At 30.5% G+C, this 22685-nt stretch overlaps 2 protein-coding genes across 2 annotated transcripts; one reads left to right on the top strand and one right to left on the bottom strand.

Annotated features, from left to right (window-relative positions):
• Positions 1-2035: 2035 nt before the first annotated feature.
• On the bottom strand, positions 2036-21161 carry LOC126768664 (phosphatidate cytidylyltransferase, photoreceptor-specific). The gene is made up of 10 exons (XM_050486896.1): positions 20990-21161; positions 20783-20907; positions 19301-19397; positions 17101-17277; positions 13775-13967; positions 7104-7270; positions 6181-6333; positions 5238-5366; positions 4965-5099; positions 2036-4414 (listed from the first exon to the last, which is right to left on the bottom strand). The coding sequence occupies exons 1-10, from the start codon at positions 21062-21064 to the stop codon at positions 4322-4324; spliced, it is 1344 nt and encodes a 447-aa protein (XP_050342853.1). The 5' UTR covers positions 21065-21161; the 3' UTR covers positions 2036-4321.
• A 620-nt stretch (positions 21162-21781) lies between these two features.
• On the top strand, positions 21782-22680 carry LOC126768707 (uncharacterized). Its single transcript, XM_050486977.1, has 2 exons — positions 21782-21867; positions 21945-22680. The coding sequence occupies exons 1-2, from the start codon at positions 21826-21828 to the stop codon at positions 22614-22616; spliced, it is 714 nt and encodes a 237-aa protein (XP_050342934.1). The 5' UTR covers positions 21782-21825; the 3' UTR covers positions 22617-22680.
• Positions 22681-22685: the final 5 nt, after the last annotated feature.

Genomic DNA, 22685 nt, shown 5'->3' with positions numbered 1-22685 from the left:
AAATTCTTTAAATAATTTAAAAAACATTCAGGGCGCTAGTGTGATATTTTTAAATAATTAAGCTACATAAGGACGCAAGCGTCTTTATTGTACCAAAATCTTTTAGACAACCTTGGTCACCATTACTTTCTATTGTGTTGTGACCTCTGCTTGTAATTTGCTTACGGAAATGACGTTAAAAATACCGAATAGTTAAAAATATTCTTTGTTGTATCAGACGTGGTTGATGTCCGTAGATCCGTATACTGTTGGCATTGGTTGAATCATTTAGTAGTTTTAGATTTTCTTTTTTCATTAGCATTTTTTGAAATGATATATGAATAAGACAAAATTTTAATTTTTTTTTTCTTTTAATATTAGGTAGGCAGACGGGAAAATGGGCCATTTAAATTATTATATCTTGTAGTTATGCTGACTCACTTCCCCTCAACGCAACGCAATGCAATAAAACTTAAATTGCATTTTGGCGGTGGAATGTGTGTTCAGTAAAACAAAGCCATACCACACGAACTAAATGTTTCTGAGATTTTACACTGTTTCTATACTTTTCCGTCTCCAAAATTATAACATAGAAAATAAAACCAACAGAATCAGGAATCATGTTTATTTATTTCAATAAAGTAAGTCACAATTAATAAATAAACTATAATTAGACACATATCTAACGCTAATGTATATATTTAAGAACAAAAACATTTTTCGATTCGAGCCAATATTTTGAATCTGAATCATTTTTCACGCTAATACTAAAGAAATATATGTATGTATTATTATTAGATATTAGTATAATTCATAATAGCAACATTATACTATTAACGTGACACAATATTTTGTACATAAGAGTACAGATTAAAAATAATATAACCAAATAGTTGAATTGCTAAATCGAAAAATGTTTAAGATATCAGATCTATAAACTATTATCGAAATATTGTAGATTTTGAGACGAAATTTATTTTATTAGTATAAGTTCTATGTAGCCCTAAATAGACATATAATATTTATGAATTATAATCTAAGTTTGAAACTATAGACAATTTTTAAATATAGATTAAAAAAAAAAAAAAAAGTTTACTGCAAGCTGAAGCTTATTATATTATATTAAAACAAATAGAACCGATTATTTTTTGTTTCAAAATATGTAATATAATTTTTAATTAAAAATGAATTAAATTATGATTCAATAATATATCTAACATTTACTTCAACCGGGACCACAGTTACGACACTATAATACGAACATCAATAGTTTAATACTAACATGACATATATTTTAAAAGCCTTAGTAAAATGTAAAAAATGAGAAACGAATGACTTTGAAAAGGTTCGAATTTTAAATTTTATTTCCGAGAATATTTACGTGTAGCCTATGATCTTCCACATACGGTCAAAATAATTATACATTTAGGCTATTTAAAGCGTGGTGGAATAAGCTCCAATCTCCTCAAAAAAGGGATAGGAGGCCTGAGCCCAACAGTGGGACATTAACAGGCTGTTACTGTACTGGAAATTTTCAAATTTCGAATATCTAGTGAATTAGCTATATAGGTAATACTATAATACATATTATGTTAAACATTTTACATTAAAATCACGTTATATGTTGATACGGAATATTTTTCGTAAAAATGAACATTAGATCCTGCAAATTTTATTTAATCAATTTTGTTTGTAGACCTTCAATGGTCTTTAATAACTAATCTCTGTTAAAAAAAATTCATGATATTATATTAATAAATAAAATTTAATTTTAAAATCTAATTTATTACATTTTGCTAGTGCTGTCCCTAACAAATATCGACATAATTTAATATTAACATCAAATAAATCTTTTGTATAAACATTTGCAATGGTTTGTCCTATGGCAAATAAATTTGAAGGCATTTATAATCGTATTACAATATGCGGATACGAAATTAACATGTTTTTGGTAATTAGAATACTTTTAAGTAATCTTTAGGTACACGATAAAAATCATAAAGATTTTATATATATATATATATATATATATATATAAAATCTTTATATATTTATATATATATATAGGTAAGTTTGTCGTCAAAACTCACACAATCCTTCGAATATTGTTAACTGCAGGCTATACACGTGTACACGTTGTTTTTTAATACAATCAAATCATGCAATTAATTTGCAGTGAAATCATATTTTAAAAGTTATAATACCAATATTTACATGAAATGCATAAAACCGACACTGAAATAACGATATACAAAGAAATTTACATTCAGTTTAGTAAATAATTAAGTTTAGTATTGAAACACCAACAGTACCACTTTTTATCAAAGGGGATAAACCCTCAAAGATTTTTAACGAAACACGAGTATAATTTGCATTAATATTCGAACTACGCTAAGAACTAATATAATGGTTTTATTCAACCGAATACCAAGCAAAAAATCAACGTAACCATAACATAACATAAAATCACATAAATTAATCACAAAAAACTTAACGATTTCTATACATTAAAAAAAATATTCAACGTTACAATCAGACCAGGACACTGTTGATATATAGTTAAATGCAGCCTAGAGAAGCATTCGACGAAATGTTTCAATTATATTTGTTTTTAATAATTATTATCGATATCGATATACGCGAATCATCGCATCACTAAATTATAACCTACCCTGGTCTAATTATTTCGTATTTTAAACTTTCAAACAGTGATACGTGTCTACATAAGCGAAATGTTTTGAGGACGCGTTTCCATTTTTAAATACATATGAATAGATATACAGAATGAATCTTTAGAAGAACGAAAGAATATTTCTAAGTTATTTTTTTTTATTTTATTATATTTACTATAATTAATATATGTTTAGATGCCTTATTAATAAAACATTTAAGACTCATCCATCAATCTATCCTATTCTCGCTTGATATAATCTATATGTCAGAGAGAGACGGATATACATTCTTAAATTTTTACAAACAAGGCAGATAATGCTATAATTAAATACTCCATATGAACCCGTAAATATTTTTATATTAAAAATAACCACAGAATATGAGTTACAACTTACAAATAAATCAATGTATGAATTCTTTTTTTGAATGAAAATTTTAAGTAAAATTCATAGAAAAATAGATTTTATAAAGTCGAAATAAAAGGAAAAATGTCACAAAATATTTAGCACACGGTAAAACAGTCATTATTCAGTCTAAAATGAAAGAAATGCATTCCCTGTTTGATCCAATTGATGAAATGTTCCAACGGTATAAGGGATTTCATTGTATTGAATAATATTCATAATAAACCAATATAAATTATATAATAGCAAATTATGCAAAACGACGAAACAATTTAACATTATAATCTATTCATATAGAAGCTTTAAAAAAATAACGTTACGAAGTTACTTAATCTTTGAAATTTTACTTTGATCACAGATAAAAATAAAATCTTGAGAATGATAATTTGTAATTAAATTGAATTAACAGGATATATATATACAACCGTTTATTTTTTACTACATCTTCAACATATGGAGCCATTCAAATATAAATTAATAAATCAAACTTAAAGACGGTCACAAAATATTTGTCTAAAAAAAACTGCTACGTAGTTAATACTTTCCAAATCTTATTGCTACTTAATATGAATGAAATATTATTTTTCTAATTCTTACGGTTTGCCCTGTAACGGCTAGCGGAATATGCATTGTTTTATATTTGAGAAATTATGTTTACATAATAGCGGACATAATGCAAGAACCAGACAATCGATCGTTGCAAGAATTATATTAATGAGAACAAAACCGTCGAATACGATATAAAGTAAAGACGGTTTTCTCGTAAAAATAGGAGAAATTTGAATGGGTCCAGATATATAAGTTAAATTAAGATTTCCTATAGAACATGTCAAGTTAAATTGAACTAAACGACTTTCTTTCTATATATTAAATATTTCAATTTAATTATTGAAAAAACATAATCTTCTTTGTGGTACTAAATTCCGGTGGTCATTAAAGAATGAAAGGTAAACGAGTACAAATTAAAAAGACTAGAATAAAATGTATGCTGTTTTAAGAAACAGTTCAGGATATGTCATACCTTAGTGCAGTATCACAATTAACAGAAACGCAGCGATTTCTAAAAATAAATCGTAAATATATAAGAATAAATCACGCGTGTGTGTATCGCGTACACAAATAAAAAAAAAAACAACTAAATTTGCTGTATTTCAATTTAAATATATATCTTTTCGCATAAGTAACGCGTCAAGTGTGAAACTGCACTTACAATTTCTGTTAAAATCAATATTATGTAAATAAATACGAAATGAATCTAGAATCGTCTAGGGTACCATGTTGAGTATATTCCTGTGTTCCAGAGACTCCTTCAGCGCATAGAACAGCTGCAATTGTTGCTCTGGCTTCAGATTGTAAACCTTAAGGAAAAGTTTCAACATTATTACATATTTATACATAAAAAATTGCTTTAAGGTGAAAAGCGATACAATTATACAGTTTTGAATACAGTAGAACAAAAGCGATAATCATATATTTATAGTTAATTGTTCGTCACTTCAAAGTAACATCGTGTATTCGATTTCGGATCTTTTTAAAAAAGGAATTCGCTCAGCGGTCGGACATTTTTTTTCCAGCCTTTTGCCGTCCACTGCTGGACGAAAGCCTCCCCCATAGAACGCCAACCATCCCCATCTTGGGCAGTCTGCATCCATCCCGTACCTGGCACCTTTTTTAAATTATATGCCACGTGTTAAGACCACGTGACAAGATGGTCGGACATTAAGATATTATATCACTTGAGCCTGTACTGGCTCACTAAGCCCTCACCTCACCCTGCAAGCCGTAACACGGCAGTAAGGTAAAATAATGGGAGAGCGTGTGGCACTAATCCGGACGTGTTACATACATCGCATCGACCAAAGCTAGATTAGAGTGTTAAGCGTACATCTATTTACTGGTAACAGTTACCTGTTGCAGCAGTTTCTGAGGAGTGGCGGTGCGGATGAAGCTAGTGATGTACACGTTGACGAAGGTAGCCATTAGGAACTGGCAGTCGAAGCGATCCATGATGCCTCCGTGTCCCGGGATAACGTCTCCGAAGTCCTGAAATAATTACGACTAATCAAGATTCGAAAATAGCATTAATGTGATGGACAATTAAACAGTATTTTTTAATGAGTAAAGTATATTATTAAATAATATCAATAGTTAATATAGACGAAAAAAATTAATCACACTGACCTTGATCTTGAAAGCTCGTTTAAATCCAGAAGCAAAGAATCCGCCGAAGGGCCCGATGACCGAACTGAAGATACTGAGCGCCAGCGAGTGGATCATGAACGGGTACATGTTGAACTTCTCGCGACCCAACTGTAACATAGCATTTCAAAGGGAATTGATTACAATCTTATACTCAACACACACGCACACATGTATATTTTTAATTTCAGGATTATGATATAAAACGGTAAACGGTCAATGGCTTAGCCTTAGACATCGTGTCTTTAAATCACATAACATTCAATGGTACTAGCAGCCAATTTCATTGTGCCAACCATTACCAGTGGTTCACTTACTATTTCTGACTGTAACGTGATGTTTGGCTGTAGATTAACTAAATACACAAACTAAACTAAAAACAAATGAGTGTTAATAATAATAATAATAAATAACTTTATTCATCAAAAAGAAACAAAGGCAAAATTAAGGTACAAAGGCATAAAAAAGAGAATAATATGATATTTGATAATTTGGTGAAAAGGTCTTAGTCCCAGCTAGGCTGCTATTCAGTCTACGCCTTGTACATATGTTGCCAACACAAACGTTACATTCAGTGCAGTAAAAGGTAAAATAAGATAAAATTACTTAAATAATAAAAGTTAATACAATTTTATAACACGCCCAATGGGCTAAAATAAAAAAACATGCTAGCAATACTACAACAGAGAAGTTTTTTTTTTGTTTGTTTAAATTCTAGGAAAAGGAAAATATTTCATATCGAATAAAAAATAATAATATTTAAAATGTATAAGCAAACAGTTACCCAAATAGATTAGCACAAGGATGACGTAATCTAAAACTATATGTGATTCAGAGTATGAATTAATCCGCAGCGAAATAAGCAAGCTGTGTCGTACGAGACGGTATTTGTTTGTTTGGTTTGAGTAAATCATTAAACACTTACAACTTTCATAACCGGTTGCAAGAACTGCGGCGGAGTGTAGTCCTGCAGGCGGAAGAGCGATGACGGTTCACAGTCCATCGTCATACGTCCTAGGGATTCGGAGTACTCGATCGGGCAAACCAAGTACGGATACTGTGACATCATGTAGGACAACTGAAATGAAGAAAATTACATCTTACTTTAGTGATTTATTCGTCTTGTATGTTTTGTGATTATAATTCATCTCGTGTTTGACGGTGAAGGAAAACGTCGTGAGAAAACCTGCATGTGTCTAATTCTACCTACTTATCTATTCTTATATATTCTACCAACCCGCATTGGAGCAGCGTGGTGGAATAAGCTCCAAAGCTTCTCTTCGAAAGGGAGAGGAGGCCTTAGCCCAGCAGTGGGACATTAACAGGCTGTTACTGTTACTACTATTAGTATTGTATTACATAAGCAAAACCTAGATGTCTTGTCTGTATATACGTATGTAGTAATTATCGAGACGATATATAATTATAGAAGTTGATACGCTGCCGTCATCTAGCAACGAACAAAATTGATGCTATAATAATATTCTCCATGAAAAGGAAACCATGTTTTCTGGTCTGATAAAAAAATATGGTGTTTTTTTTTACTAGCAACAGCTGATGCATGTGGATCCATTTGAAGTAATACTTTCAATTTTCACGTCTTCTTCAGTATATGAACATGTCTGTTTGTCCTGAGTCTGGGCGTAATTATCTATATAAGTATATATTTACAAAAAAAAAAACAGTAGTATATGTAGTATATCAGTTGTCAGGTTTGCATAGTAGAAGCTCTGCTTAGTTTGGGATCTGATGGCCGTGTGTGAATAATGTCCCAGGATATTATTTATTATTTATATTAAAAATTATTAATATGTATAAAGCAATTAAGTCTAAAAACGAAGAACGTACCACGAGTCCAAATATAACAGTTGAAAAGCCGCCGCCAATGAAGCCTTCCCACGTCTTCTTGGGGCTAAGTTTGATCAATGGCGTCTTTCCGAAGAAGAAACCGAACACGTAGGCCATCACATCGTTGCAAATGATCATAGAAACCGGTACAATAAACCAGATTAAGCCTGAAACAGTATGTAATTTATTTAAATAAACAGCATTAGTCTTATATTAAAATAATAACTAGTGGTTAGGATACGTGAATCTTTATCGAAGATTGCAAGATCAAATCGTAAAAACCAAGCCATCTTAATTATATTTTTAAAGACACATTATGCAAAGACATCCATTATTTTATAACATTTGTAAAAATGTTATAAAAACAATTAGCATACAATGCGGTTTCGTGTTGACCAGTCGCCATTTAAATAATTTTAAATTACAAATATACTTGCCTAATGAAATTTCATGAAGCATGACTCTATCGCAACATTAAGACCTTAATATACCTTTTAATACGATAAACTTAAAAACATTGTTAATTATTATGACTTGTAAAAAATAACAAAATGAGAAAAACTAGGTTGTAATAGTGATGATATTTTTAACTAATTGCTCCAAACAAATACGTTATATGATATAATCAAAATATTTTTGGTAGGCAGACAAGAATATTGTTCAATAAATTGTATTTTTAATGGGATTTGTGTATTCATGTTGCTTGGCGTTGATGACGTCACTGGTTCGGGAAGGAGACGACTAGTGTGGAACAACCGAGAAAGGAAGCCGAGAGGCCGAGAAAGGATTGATGGCTCAGAGAGACGAAATCTTTAGAATTAATTTTATGCACGCTATTTTTTTAACCAATAACAGATTTTTTTATTCCATATAACAATTAAAAAGTTTATTCAAATTTATCTGCGATGTTATCGTAACAATATGATATATTGTGCATTATAATATTGTTTAACAAGCGTTGCCTCGCGTTACACTGAACAAGTACTTGTCTACAGTTTACCAGACTGGTCGCCGATTCTTTCATTAAGTAGCTTATTATTTTTCTCAATAAATCTGCTATTTTTCAAATCTGACCAGTAATCCTAAAATTAGCGCGTTTAAATATAAAACCTCTGTTGCTTTATATATTCGATTAAAAATTTAATGTAAGGTAATGTGAATAAGCAAACGTTACCACGAACGTCTACCGAGCTAACTGTTACCACCTGCCAGTGACAGCCATGAATGATATTGTCACTTGAATGAGGTCGGCATTCAATTCAATAACAGAACAGGAAACAAAAGTGTCGTGTGCTTACGTATATACTTCATATAAGTCGTGGAAATAATAAATAACATTTATTTAAAATCTAATGCGAAATAAAATCCATTCCAATCTTATCGATCATTCAATTAATTTGAAACAAAATGGTTATTACGTTTTCTTTTATTGTTTTTTTTTTTTATTTTAACTGTTAGAACACGGAATATTATTTTAATTTGTAATGACGTTAATTAAAACGAAATTAGATCATCGTTTTAAAATCGTATACACGCTTATTAAAGACTTGACATACTTGACATACTACTGTCATAGTAATAGTCCATAATAGATTTTTTTAAACAATTATATCTGCAATGTGCGTACACTATTCCAGAGAGGATAAAATCTTATGGCGTCCAAGAATAGCTGATTGTTTACGGAGCAACGTGTTTGTATGAAATATGTTCACACTGAACGTTCCAATTTAAATCGCTACATCAACACTTAGACGTGCGCTAGATACTTTATATTAGAAGCAATACGTAATATTTCAATATTATAATGATACAGCATTTTTCAATACTACGATACATTTTATTTACGTAAAGTCGATTATATTAATTGATGTTATTAATAACTTTATCTTAGTTTACTTTAAATGTGAAGCCATTTTGAAACCGGATTTTAGAATATGAATCAGAATCGAACTTATTATTGTATTTATTAATTTCTCTATATTTCGTTTTAGGGTTTTTTATTACATAATGTATATTTAACTTTCTACATATTCGAAGTTTTTGATAGAATACTGTAGCGTTATATATATTTCTGATTACAAATTGGGACTGTATTTCCTCTAGTTAAAAAGTGTCTAGAACGGTTACTTTACCTTTATAGAATATACGTATAGGGTTGAAGTACCACATTCAAATAACTACGACAAAAAGATCTATTTAATATTTAAAAAAAATTATAATTTCAAAACGCTCAGTTCTGCATTGCTATTCAGCAAAAATCTTTTTTTTTATATAAAAGGAAGGCGGACGAGCATATGGCCACCTGATGGTAGGTCACCAACGCTCCTAGACATTGCCATTGTAAGAAATGTTAACCATCGCTTACATCACCAGTGCGCCACCAACCTTGGGAACTAAGATGTTATGTCCTGTAATTACAGTGGCTCACTCACCCGTCAAACCGGAAAACAACAATACCAAGTACTGTTGTTTTGGGGCAGAATATTTGATGAGTGGGTGGTACCTACCCAGACGAGCTTGCACAAAGCTCTACCAGCAGTAGAGTGAGTACCACTCACTTCATTACTTACCATTGAAATATTGACAATAGACTTAGATATACCATTTTGATACATGTATTCTTAAAATGTTATAATTATTAAGATCAATGTCGCATATCACTTTCTGACATTTCTTGTTCTTACAGAATAGCCCTAATGTTCTGCGTCTCAAACAACGTACGTTACTATGTAACCGATTGATTCCTATTCTAAAATATATCTTACAATCAAGTTTAATCAACCATCGTAAGCAGCAATCGAGACTTGTTCATTTGTATGTTATCAGCGTGAGAAAACGTGAGACGCTATCTACTTAATAATATATGTTATTATGTAGTGGTAACTTTTGTTTATCTGTTGTTTCCGGATTCAAGCAAAAACTACTGATCCGTTTTATATGGAGCTTTCACATTGTTATAGTTTATAGTTTCCGGACGGACTTATTCTGTATAGGATATGTTTGTATGTTGCATAATTTTTAACAGCTTATTATGTAAGTACATCTGAAGAAAGTAATTGAACGCTGCCTTAGCTATGATGCATAGAACGACTGGCTCTGTACTATGTAATTGTATTATATATTTTTTATTTAGAAATTATCAATGGTAAACTTTAATTTCATAATTGGGAAATCAGACTGCATTTTTACGTTTTAAATTTCTTTTGAGATAATAATAAAGAAAAATCTCTACGTTTCTATCCCTACGAATGACACTTAAAATTGGAGCAGCTATTAAGGCTTCGAAGTCTCCTTAAGCTTATGTTAACCATGCGTTTGTAACATTGTACTAATTCCACTATAATTAGTACAATGTTTGTTACAATACACACTACGTACAATTTGCGTTAAAAATTTAAAAGTTATGTTTTTACTTTCAGAAGTCAAGTTTGAAGAATTAATATTCATGCCTTAATCCAAATTAATTGAAATATGTCGATAGTCAAGTTAATCAAGATCTCTGTCCATACTTTTTAAAGGCCTAGCAGAATTAACAGCTTCGTGGTATTTTTTTAAAATGCTGAGTCAGGGCAACACGCGGTATGTGTTAAGTACGCTCGTTTTATCTGTACTCTAATCTAGATTTATAATCTTGCATGTTTATTCACATTCGAATCTTATCAACGTGAGTAACTGATTATCCTATTGTTAGATAAGCATATCGCCAAAACCCTCTTCTCTTAAAGTGTCTATAAACTTACTGCTGGTAAAGAAATCTAATCACGCAATCAATGAGTACAAAACTAAAATTAAACAGATTTTTATTAAGTCTCATTAATTTTCGGTTAGGACACGTGTATTTTATCAATTGATAAACATCTTTCAACCTTATTCTACATATTATATAATATTTGTCATCTTAAAATACATTACATACTTTAATAACTTTCGCATCGACATTTAAGAATTATATATTGTACGTTACACAACTGACCACAAATACCTGGGCGAGTGCGCTTCGCACAGCTCGAATCAATAAATTATTAAAAAAAAATTTTTTTAAATTATTACTTTTTTTTAGAAAATACGCCTGTATAGATAAAACTAAACGTAACATAACGGGTTTTTACTAACGTATTATAATACAATATAGAATCTATGCTACGCAAAAAATAAATCTGGCTGTCTAACTCATACATGCGTCAAAATAGTTAATAATATAATAATTTAGTAATCTCGATGCGATATTCGTTCTTTCTTAAAAAACATAAGAATCAAATTCAAAATAAACGATATTCGAGTCATTTTACCCTTCGTAAATCGAAAAGCAATATTCAGACTTATACAAAACTATAATTGATAGATACCACATTAAATTGATAAAAAATGTTAAATTTAACACTTATGAATCAAAATATTCCAATCGATTCAATTTAATCGTCAATTAAACTTATTTAATAGATTCGTATCAATCGTTAAAATCATGATTAATATAAAAATTGCATTAAGTTTAAATAACGTGAAACGAACAAGCAACGATATAGAAATATATAAACCACGTGGTTTGTTCATAAATTGATATAACAACTATGGACATACTAACAATACCAAGTACTGCTGTTTTGCGGTAGAATATCTGATGAGTGGGTGGTACCTACCCAGACGAGCTTGCACATAGCCCTACCACCAGTGAAAACTTTTACCATTTATATTCTAATCAGTTAAAAGTATTTTTGACTGACGAGTCAGTCAAAACTTATAACCACGAATTTCGAGTTAAAATCATCACCCAATGATTTTCAGTCAAAATTACTTTAGCCTGTATTTTTAATTAAAAATACTTCTACCGGTTGAGAGTTGTGACTGTAACCGACATATTGATTATATTTAAGTACATTAGTTTGCTAACATATATTTATAAATTACCAAATGCCCACACATCTAAGTTATATCCTCTATGATGAGCCGGTTGGCGTGGTTGGTGGATGCTTGCCTTTCACGCCGAAGGTTGTGGATTCGATTCCTACCCAGGACAGATATTTGTGTTCATGAACATGTCTGTTTGTCCTGAGTCTGGGTGTTAATTATCTATATAAGTACGTATTAACACATGAAAAATAGTATATGTAGTATATCAGTTGTCTGCTTTCCATAGTACAAGCTTTGTACAAGCTTAATTTGGGATCAGATGGCCGTGTGTGAAAAATGTCCCCGGATATTATTATTATTATTCTGTATAAAACTATTACAGCGGGCGAAATTCAAAGTGTCTTAAACCTGAACATAACGATATTAATTTAACTGTGAATATGATTAATCTAATAATAATTTGGACCTAAAATTTACCAAAAAGATTATCTAGATTCTAGGTATAGAATTTCACAAATGAGATTTAACATAGAAAACCTCAAGGGTAGTGTGCACCTCACCTTATAATGCCAATATCAATCTGACCTAGTTGTCGGCGTTTGAACGGTTTCCCGTCCCTGACAGTGTCCACGCAGCAACTATGTGTCTGATTATTATCTATAGAGAGTGTCGGATGTTTGTGTTTGAGGGAGGTGGGACTTTTTGATGATCATTTTATGTCTTTACTGATATTAAAATTATGGAATCACCATCTGTTTTTTGGGTATTATTTAAAATTATCCACTAATAATGGAGTTAATCTAATGAAACAAACATTATCTTTTACAATTATCGTTAAACCAATAACGATCTGCATAAATATTGGAGATAATTGGACGGTGCTGTGCAGAAATGTCTAATGTATTGTGAAATATGGAATATATTTCCATAACATTATATGCTACAAATAAATAGGTCTATTTTAAATCCTAATAACTTCGATTAGTATTTCTGCAGGTTGGAACACTTCTGAACAACACAGTCCAATTATTTAATTGTTTATAATATAAAAATGTAATTTTCGAACATCCAATTAAAATCAAATCTCATACATACAAGTAATGTTCAATGACATCAATTGCTAATGAGTTAAAATAAAGGGAACACGTTAATATAAACTAATGAAAAAAATACTATTAACATCCGTTTAAAGTGACTTACGACCTACGCTGAGCCGCCAGTCGACTAACTCGCTTACAAGCATATAAATATTTAAATTATACGTCGTCTACGACCTATGCGACCTTTTAATATTATGGGTAGGCAGACGGGCAAATAGGCAACCTGATGGTAAGTGTCATGGCGCTGTAAGAAATATTAACCATTCCTTATATCGCCAATACGCTACCAACCTTGGTAACTAAGATTTTATGTCCCTTGTGCCTTTAGTTACACTGGTTCATTCACCTTTCAAACCGTAAAGCAACAATATTAAGTATTGCTGTTTAGAGGTAGAGTAACCTAGGGGAAATTTTGGTTTGTCATTGGCTCACGTTTCAAATCACTATATGATTAAAGTTTAAATCGATACAAATTGGTTTAGTTCAGTCAATTAAGGTTGCTTTGTCACTGCGTTTCGCTTTACGATTACAAATTGAAAACGCCGCACTATCACAGCGAGACGGTCCACGGCATTTGTATTTCATTTTAATAATCTATGTGTTTAAATATTCTCCGTATACATTGGGATTTAATATATTTTCTTATATTGAATAACATTATAAGAAAAAAGATTGAACACTTAATATCACTTACAAATGTTACTAATAAAAACTTGCACTAACCTTCAAAGATATTTTGTATAATCAGATAGCTCTGGGTGACGACGATCAGCAGAGCCACATGAGTCCAAGCGAAGAGGCTGAACTGCCGCATGTAGTAACGTTTGACCAGAGACAGCACGAACCAGACGAAGCCGACGCAGTAGAGACTAAAGGAGATGAACCGATGGTACGTGACCAAGAAATGAAGATAGTCCTGGAAAAATATTCTGCGTTAACTCCACTTTTTGTGGATTACACGAACTGTAACTTTTTTATCTTGTAATCTAAATATATAACTGTAACGTGATTGAATTAAAATAATTGAAGATTGCATCACTCATAACATAAATTAGAATTGCAATCTTTGAATTTGTATATACGGTATGTCTTTACCCAAAATTTTGTGAGTTAAATTGGATCGTGAAATAAAAATTAGACAGGAACTTTCTCATTTTGGAAATTGAAGAATACACGAAATTGTTAGGTCGAGTCAAAATCTTTATTAAAATATAGAATCGAAACAATTACTTACTGATAAATTAATATTCTTATAAATGGAACATTGAAGTCACAATCGACTAAAATATTAACAGTCAACTACAATTGCCATAAATCCGTTTTTTGAAATCGGTCGTCGCGATAATCTCTCGTTTTACTTGCATTTACTACTATAGAGATATTTGTTACGACCTGATTTTTTCGAAAGATAAGATAAGAGAAGTAGTTGAAACATTTTCTATCATAGTATTTTAGTCCAACAATACTAAAATCGATACAGCAATGACTTATTTTCTAGTCAGATACGTTAAGCCATTGATGCTAAAACTGCAAGTCACGAAGTATACATACTACATTATCTTGTCGAGACGATACGCAAAACCATACAATTTTGAACCGTTGCGAAGAATGAGATTGATTAACTTATTTGGTATTAATCCGCACTAAAACATTGTCGAATTGTCTAAGTCTATTTGCCACACACAAGTACAAAATCATAGAAAATAAAACTTTGATTTTTTACGACTTACTCTTTACGAATTTTTGATTCATTATTAAATAGCATTGTGATTGTGAGGATATTTGATATTTAATTTGAAAGTCTACAGCAATATCATAGAAGACTGTGGTTTCCCTTGAGAGCATTTATTATCCATTACCGAATTAAAAAATATTGAATGAAGCTGATGAAATGACTTTGTATTACCATTATCGTGTTACCTATATTAAGGTTATCGGATGTAGTTTATATACGAATAATTGAATTAACCTAGATTTCTTTCGTTGTTCTTTTTTGATAGAACGGAATATAACGGAAAAATACCAAAAAAGAAAATGAAGAAAGTACATTTTCAAAGATATTTTAAATTAAAACCTATTTTATTTATGTAAAGTCGTATCTTAGATGTGTAATCGTAATATTAAAAGAACTAAACAGTTTATAAAAATTCAGTTAAAAAAATGTTTTGGGCTAGTAGATATAATTATGTATTGATTTTCGTAACAGCCTGTGAATGTCCCACTGCTGGGTTAAAGGCCTCCTCTCCTCTTTTTAAGGAGAAGGTTTGGAGCTTATTCCACCACGCTGCTCCAATGCGGGTTGGTGGAATACACATGTGGCAGATTTTCAGTGAAATTAGACACATGCAGGTTTCCTCACGATGTTTTCCTTAACCGTAAAGCACGAGATGAATTATAATAACAAATTAAGCACATAAAAATTCAGTAGTGCTTGCCCGGGTTTGAACCCACGATCATCGGTTAAGATCCACACGTTCTTACCACTGGGCCATTTCGGCTCTGATTGATTTTACACATCGAAAAACAACTGGTTCGAACAAATCATTAAATAAATATATTAATAGATTCTTAGAGTTCACGTCCATATAATAAAGGGCATTGACTTAGCCTTATCTGTATTTAAATAAATTGAGTAGTAAAAAAAGTCAATACAGAAACTATTTAAGCAAAATGTTTTCCTATAACCATGACATTTTGTCATGGTAATAAACGAAGTGGCCATAAAAAAGTTATTTGCCATTAAACAAATATTAAAAAAAAGTAACTATGTAAAACTCAACTTGCTAGTAATAGATGTATGTACTGTATATACTTTATGAGAATATATGTAAAATTTCAGTACAGCTTTGATAATATTAATTATAATTTAGTGGAACTGAACGAATTTCGACCATGGCGGTCAATCAAGTTTTCAAGTCCTACATATTCGCTATGAATGAGATAACGTTATCTTTAGGGACGGCAATATGAAACCGATACGATGGGTGAGAAATCAGGTGCAGAATAAATATATTTACGTGCTTTCTGAGGCACGGGCGTGTTATACTGAAGGATTAAATAAAGCGTGTAATTCAAAAGAACATAGCTGTCAATTTAGAATTCAAATTTAGAATGTATACTTGTAAATGAATGTAATGTTCTATAATATATTCTTGTTGTGTAACCGCAAAATTTTCTAATAAAATTAGAATATTCACAGCGTTTATAGGTTCCTTTTTCGCTATTATTAGAACAATTCGTTGAGTTAAAAAAGTATTCGCCAATTCGTAAGCAATCCCGTTTTCTAGATTACTGTGTTTGACATTTCACCTGCTATTGTAAATCCAATAATAGTGTGATTGTTAATCAAATTCCCTACTTTTGTCGGCTTTATTTTCAAGGTTTTGAAATCCCATTTATTACATTATACTTTATACTTTTTATTGTACACCACACCACAAAGTGAATACAAAACATGTATACTGCCTAAATAAATGTACAATTATGGCGACCTTATCGCTACATAGCGATCTCTTCCAGGCAACCAACGGTGTGAGTAATTACAGATAGGATATGAGGTAGGTGGTGGTATGAATAAAATAATATTAATATTTAATTAAAACAAAACCAATAAACAAATGTAAATATAAAATACACATATTATATATCAATAAATAAATTATATTATAAGTACATACAAAATTACAAGTATATGATATAAATACATACTATATACAGCAACAACGAATAAAACGATAATTATTTTCTTTACAATTATACTAATAAGAATAATGCTAATATATTTAATTACGATGTGCTTTACGTGCTTTCCGAAGTACGGGAGTGTAAATACTACCAAATTCCAGACCGCGGGCTGCTACTGAGAATTTTCAGAATAACCCAATACCTTTTTATTGACCTGACCTGGGAGTTGAACCCAGGGCCTCCGGGTCAGCGGCTTTATATCTAGCCAGACCAACGATACAGACAAAACAACATTATACACAAACAAATACAATTCTACAGAGAATTAGATAAAGATGAATAAATAAAGCATTGTATTCACTTACAGTTCTATTGATCACGACGCCGAAGTAGTCAATGAGATTCTCCCCATAGAAAAAGTAGTTAGACGTCAACAAAAAGTACCACGACAGGGAACGGAACCAGGGCAGGCCGTGAACTCGGTAAACAGCGTAGCCTATGTTGATAATTTCTTCAAAACACTTCACTTGCACGCAGAGTACCTTAAGAAAATACATATCATAAAGTTATATAGTTCATTAAAATAAAAATAGAAAACAAAAACAAATTCAATCAATTCGGTATTTTTCATTTATCACAGCCATAATGCTCCTCCAGGTCATCTATATATTCGGAAAAATGTAAATACGCGATACACGACATGCCAGGTGAAGTTTTGCTTTTAGTTACGTAACTAGAATTCATTGCACACGACTATATTTAATGACATGCAATTTGTAACAAGGAATATGATGACTTAAATCTGGGAGCATCCGGTTTGTAAGAAATAATGGCCAGCGTTCGACATACTATAATATGCGAATAATAATATAACATCAAACATGGCACAAATTAGGTATTTGCTGCAGTTTAATTATCATGAAAATTTATTGAAGATTTTGTTGTATTTAAAACAAAACATTTTTTTTTTATACTTATAAAACATAGGGGCCAGAGCTTTCCTCAGAGGTGTCATAATGAAAATTGGTATTAAGACTGTGATGTAAATCACAGTACATTACAGTATCAATTTTATACTAAAAATAAAAATAAAATAATCATTCCAAGCTTCTTCCTTTTTAATAGTTAATAAAACGTCTTTAGGACTAGGTATGCGCATTTTTAATAATATTCCGCAGTCTATGCTTGAGTTGCCGGTAAGCAGGCTTCAATTAGTTATTAAAAATAATCTTATTAGTAAAACCGTTAAATTAGTAAATAGAAATATTTCGTTTCTGAATATATTTATCTGATAAAAATACACGGGTTGAACAATTGCTGGATCTCGTGAACGAACTACCTAAATTGTTACTAAGTAATTTATACAAAATTGTATTAAAAAAAAGGAAAAGTAGTCTTCTTGGTAGAAACCACATTACAAACCGGTGGCTTGTTTCAAAAGGAAAGCGTTTGACGACTTAAAAGTACTTGTAAAAGTCTATTTAAGTCAAAATATTTTGATTTTATTGAATATTACTTTAGTAAACTATTAACAATTTCTTTTAGTTAGAAATTTTCGATATATTCAACATCAAATTCGTAAACCTATTATAACACAATGAAATTATTTATGACATCTAATCAATAAAATGTTTAAGCAACAATTCTTATTTTATTTCTCATGTTGTATAACTACCATAAGGCATTGTTAAAAAAAAAAACAATTCATTCGAAATGACACATTTTGTCATTTTTAATAATTATTTTATTGTTCTCTTATAAAGGCTGTCTAGAAGAATTTACTAAAAGTAATAGACATTTGCAAACCTATTGTACTAAACTGAACTATGTTATATTTCCATATAGAACTTGTGTGCAATTAAGATTTTCTATTCTACTTTTATATAATAATTACATTATTTTGTATATATTATAATATATAATATATTATAATTATATTTATATATATATATATATATATATATATATTTTTTGACTACTACTATATTTTGACATTATTCACACATGGCCATCTGATCCCAAAGTAAGCAGAACTTGTACTATGGAAATCAGATTAGGGTATACTACATATACTACTTTTCTTTTGTTAATACATACTTATATAGGTAATTACACCTAGACTCAGGACAAACAGACATGTTCATGCACACAAATGTGTCGTGGGTGGGAATCGAACCCACAACCTTCGGCATGAAAGGCAAGTATCTACCAACCACGCCAAACGGGACGTCATTTACATATAAGGTAGAAATAAGAATGTATATGTACATTTTTTACATAATAATGTTGGCTACTTGTATAATTTATTAGTGAAGTAGATTTTTCTTGTGTGACAAATGGTGCCAACATTAAAAATATATTCATTTTCTTATTGATCTGTCTATTGCAACATAAGTCGATGGATAATGGTGACTACAAAAATAACTTTTATTTTTTATTTTCTAGTGATATAATAATTTGAGAGATATTGTAGCGAACAAAACATTACTAGTGTCATGACATTTGTATCAAATAATGGTTATATATTGGTATATACCAATAAATAGAACATGAAAAGGTACTTACTGTTATCATGAGTGCCAGAGGACCTCCATAGATGAGCAAGCAAAACCCACCAATCATCAACCAGGTGAAGATGCCTCGGATCACCCAGTTTCTCCAGCTAAATTAAATATGAATATAATAGGCAAACTAAATACAGAAAAAAAAACTTCCCGACTGTACTGACCGTCGTCGCGTTTGGACTCTACTACCACTTACCATCAGGTGGAGTAGAGTCATTTGCCCTCCCGGCAAATATAAAAAAAAGAAGCTATAACCCAAAAGTTACTTTTATTAGATACTAGTGCTCATCTGTGGCTTTGCCTACATTTAAGGGGTCCCTCTCCTTTAGGACCAGGTTTTAGGCATAAAATGTAATATGTCCTTTATCTATCTAAGGGGTTCAAGCTTCACTCCTTGAAAGTGTAACAAATATAATTAATAATATTAGTATAACAAAGGTCCTCCAGACTGATTTTGGCCACGGCGGCCAATCTCAAGAGATTAGCTAACTGTGCAGGAGATAATATAGTGCACAAATGTGCACAAATGTGCAAGCACATGTGCTCTCTCTATTCCCTAGCTCTCATAATCCGATGGGACGGTAATCTGACATGGTCGGATAGAGTTCATGCACAGGATCAAAGGCTTTACGTGCTTACCGAGGGAGTATTCCAACTTTAATAACATAATAATCTAGTTGTTCATAATTTAATAAAAGTTTTTAAATATCCAAGGTATTTCTTAAATATTACTACATTTTTGCTCTCCATACATGTGCATCCATGCATTGCTATATTTGCTTTATTAGTTTGTATTAAAATGTTTGATCCGATTTTATAATTGCAAAAAACTTAATAAAAATTATATCATACTCATGTAAATTAACGACCGTTTATTTTTGTATATATTATATTAGTATTACTTTATTATAATATTAGATTATAATATTAAAAACTAGACAGAAAAACCCAATAACTTTTTATTGGCCCGACTTGGGAATTGAACCCAGAACCTTCAGGACAGCGGCCTTATATCTAGCCACTAGACCAACGAGGCACTCCTAATATTAGTATAGTAGCATATTATTAATATAGTATTGACAATATCCTATATAAATATTATTAATTACTCAATTAACTCATAAAAGGAGATATCAAAAAATTTCAAATAATTATAATATAATTTTGTAAAGTATATTAATTTAATTTGTGTTTTGTGATTAAGATTTCTATTAATCTAAAAAAAAACATTTTTATAAAAGTGAAATCCCATACAAATAAGTATAATCAATCAATCACATACGTTATTTCAGTGTATTCTATTTAGAACTTTTATTGATTATTATTTTTATACTCGGTGATCATAATAAAATTTTAATTTTGAATAAATGTCTCATCCTCATAAAAAAAATATAAAAAGCAATAACAAATCGACAGAAACAACATATTTAGTATTTTATTTTTACAACTTAAAATTTAAAAATAAAATCACTGTTCTCCTTACCGTGAGGAAAGACCAGAAAGAGCAGAGTCGAGGATCTCTGGAGTTTTATCAGTACCCTGAGGTAAAGATTTTGCCAGTTCGTCGACATATTTCTCTTCTAATACCTTTTCCTCTTCCGAATCCACCTAGAGAACCAACACCAAAATTATTATGACAGTAAGTTAAAGAACTGGTTTACAAAAAATTTACTAATAATTTTATTAATACATGATCGGATTCTCCAGCCGTTTCCACTTTTTCATTGCCGTCGCCGTCACCCCGACGATGCCGTATTTCACTCATAGTTAAGCACAAACACTTCAACACACCTCTTACAGGTAATGCAAATAAATATTTTAGCTTTTAGGGCAAAAACTATGTTCGATGTTTTTCATTTGAAGCCGTTGTCAAACGAAAAATCAATATTTCGTTTTTTTTATTTTATTTGAGTGTTGCCGCTTAATAAATGATACATTTCAATTTTCAATTATTTTGTCATAAAATATATAAGTTCTTAAAGAAATAAGCCTTTTATTAATTAGTTTAAAATTTAGTATTACAACTAGTAAAGATTATTATTTTTCAAAAAGTTGGTAACAAAAGCAATTATTACCGTAACCATTCTGAATTGCATTATGATGATATTCTAATTAAACAATTGTAATATTAAATACATCGAAAACGGATTTCCTAGATTTATTTTTAATATAGTATAATTACAATTTTCATACACTACTTAATACTTCATGGTTTTGTATAATTGTATGTATTATACTACGATTAAAAATACTAGCAATAATGTAATCAACAGTAGTAATATATAATAGTAATAAAAATTATTATTAAATTCTTTGTATTCTATATACAAATGATTATTGATTGTTTATACGTATTTTTCAGTGCATATTTTGATAGTGAAATATTTCTACTTACCAATCCCAACGGCTATCAAAACGAACGAATGAGCTACCAACAACTTTATGTTTTATCCCAAAAGCCTAGTATCTAGCTTGTGTCACTTTGACATACCATCGCGACTAAAAAATACCATAACAACAACAAATATGGCGAGTGATTCCGATGATTTGGAACAAAATATTGAAAACGTAAGTAAATAAATTAAGAACAGTCTAATGTACTATTATTTTCTTTAAAACAGAGATTAAATGCACTTATTTTTCAGTTAAAAACTACAGTGCGGAAATCTTTTGCTCGTATATACGCGACCTTAAAAGCGAGAGAACTAAAAACTTTACGGCAGCTCGATGTTATTCGAAAACAATGCGAAGATAATAAAGACATAGAAAAAAATTGTGTTCAGAATATTAAAATTTGCTACAGTAATGAGTCAACTTTATTAGATTATATATCTAAATATGGTGTAATTGATTTCGAGAAGCTTCATTTTGATAATAGTACATTTATATCAGAAGATTATATCAGTCCAAATGACGATCATATGTATTCATATAAAACAATTGAAGAAATAACTGAGAAAGAGGATATAGAAGAATTAGAAGCTATTGAAGAGGCAGCAATAAAACAAATAACTGAAACCGAAGATTGTGTGTGTTATGTGAATGTGCAAACCGAGGAAGTGTCAAGAAAATTTCGGGATTTAGATACTAATATAAACACTGTTAATGTTACTGAATGTAATAATGAAGATCATAAAGAATGTAATCAAGTTGAATCAATAGAAAGTAGCTTAGAAGAAAAAAGTGGATGTTCAGATATAGAAGTAAAAAAAATTAATCCTACAGATGACTGGCTTAATTCTATTAAAAATCAAACTGAGACTGAACCATCACAAGTTACTGATGTAATGGAGCACAGTACTATAACTTGCTCTTAGCATATGATATTTTTATTTTTATGTTACTTAAAATGCATTTAATAAATTTTTCTATTTTATCTAACTTTT

Source organism: Nymphalis io, chromosome 5, assembly GCF_905147045.1.
Source record: "Nymphalis io chromosome 5, ilAglIoxx1.1, whole genome shotgun sequence".
NCBI classification, from domain to species: Eukaryota; Metazoa; Arthropoda; class Insecta; order Lepidoptera; family Nymphalidae; genus Nymphalis; species Nymphalis io.
The sequence above is the reverse complement of the archived record's forward strand: the minus strand, read 5'-3'. Positions and strand labels throughout refer to the sequence as shown.

Bases quoted from the DNA above. Each gene is read 5' to 3' on its own strand.
- LOC126768664 (XM_050486896.1), bottom strand. From the start codon at position 21,064: ATGAGTGAAATACGGCATCGTCGGGGTGACGGCGACGGCAATGAAAAA. The intron at 20,908-20,989 runs GTATTAATAAAA...TTGGTTCTCTAG, and splicing joins CGGCTGGAGAATCCGATCAT to GTGGATTCGGAAGAGGAAAA. The intron at 5,100-5,237 runs GTCAGTGTGATT...TAATTATTTCAG, and splicing joins AACGAGCTTTCAAGATCAAG to GACTTCGGAGACGTTATCCC.
- LOC126768707 (XM_050486977.1), top strand. From the start codon at position 21,826: ATGGCGAGTGATTCCGATGATTTGGAACAAAATATTGAAAAC. The intron at 21,868-21,944 runs GTAAGTAAATAA...CTTATTTTTCAG, and splicing joins TGGAACAAAATATTGAAAAC to TTAAAAACTACAGTGCGGAA.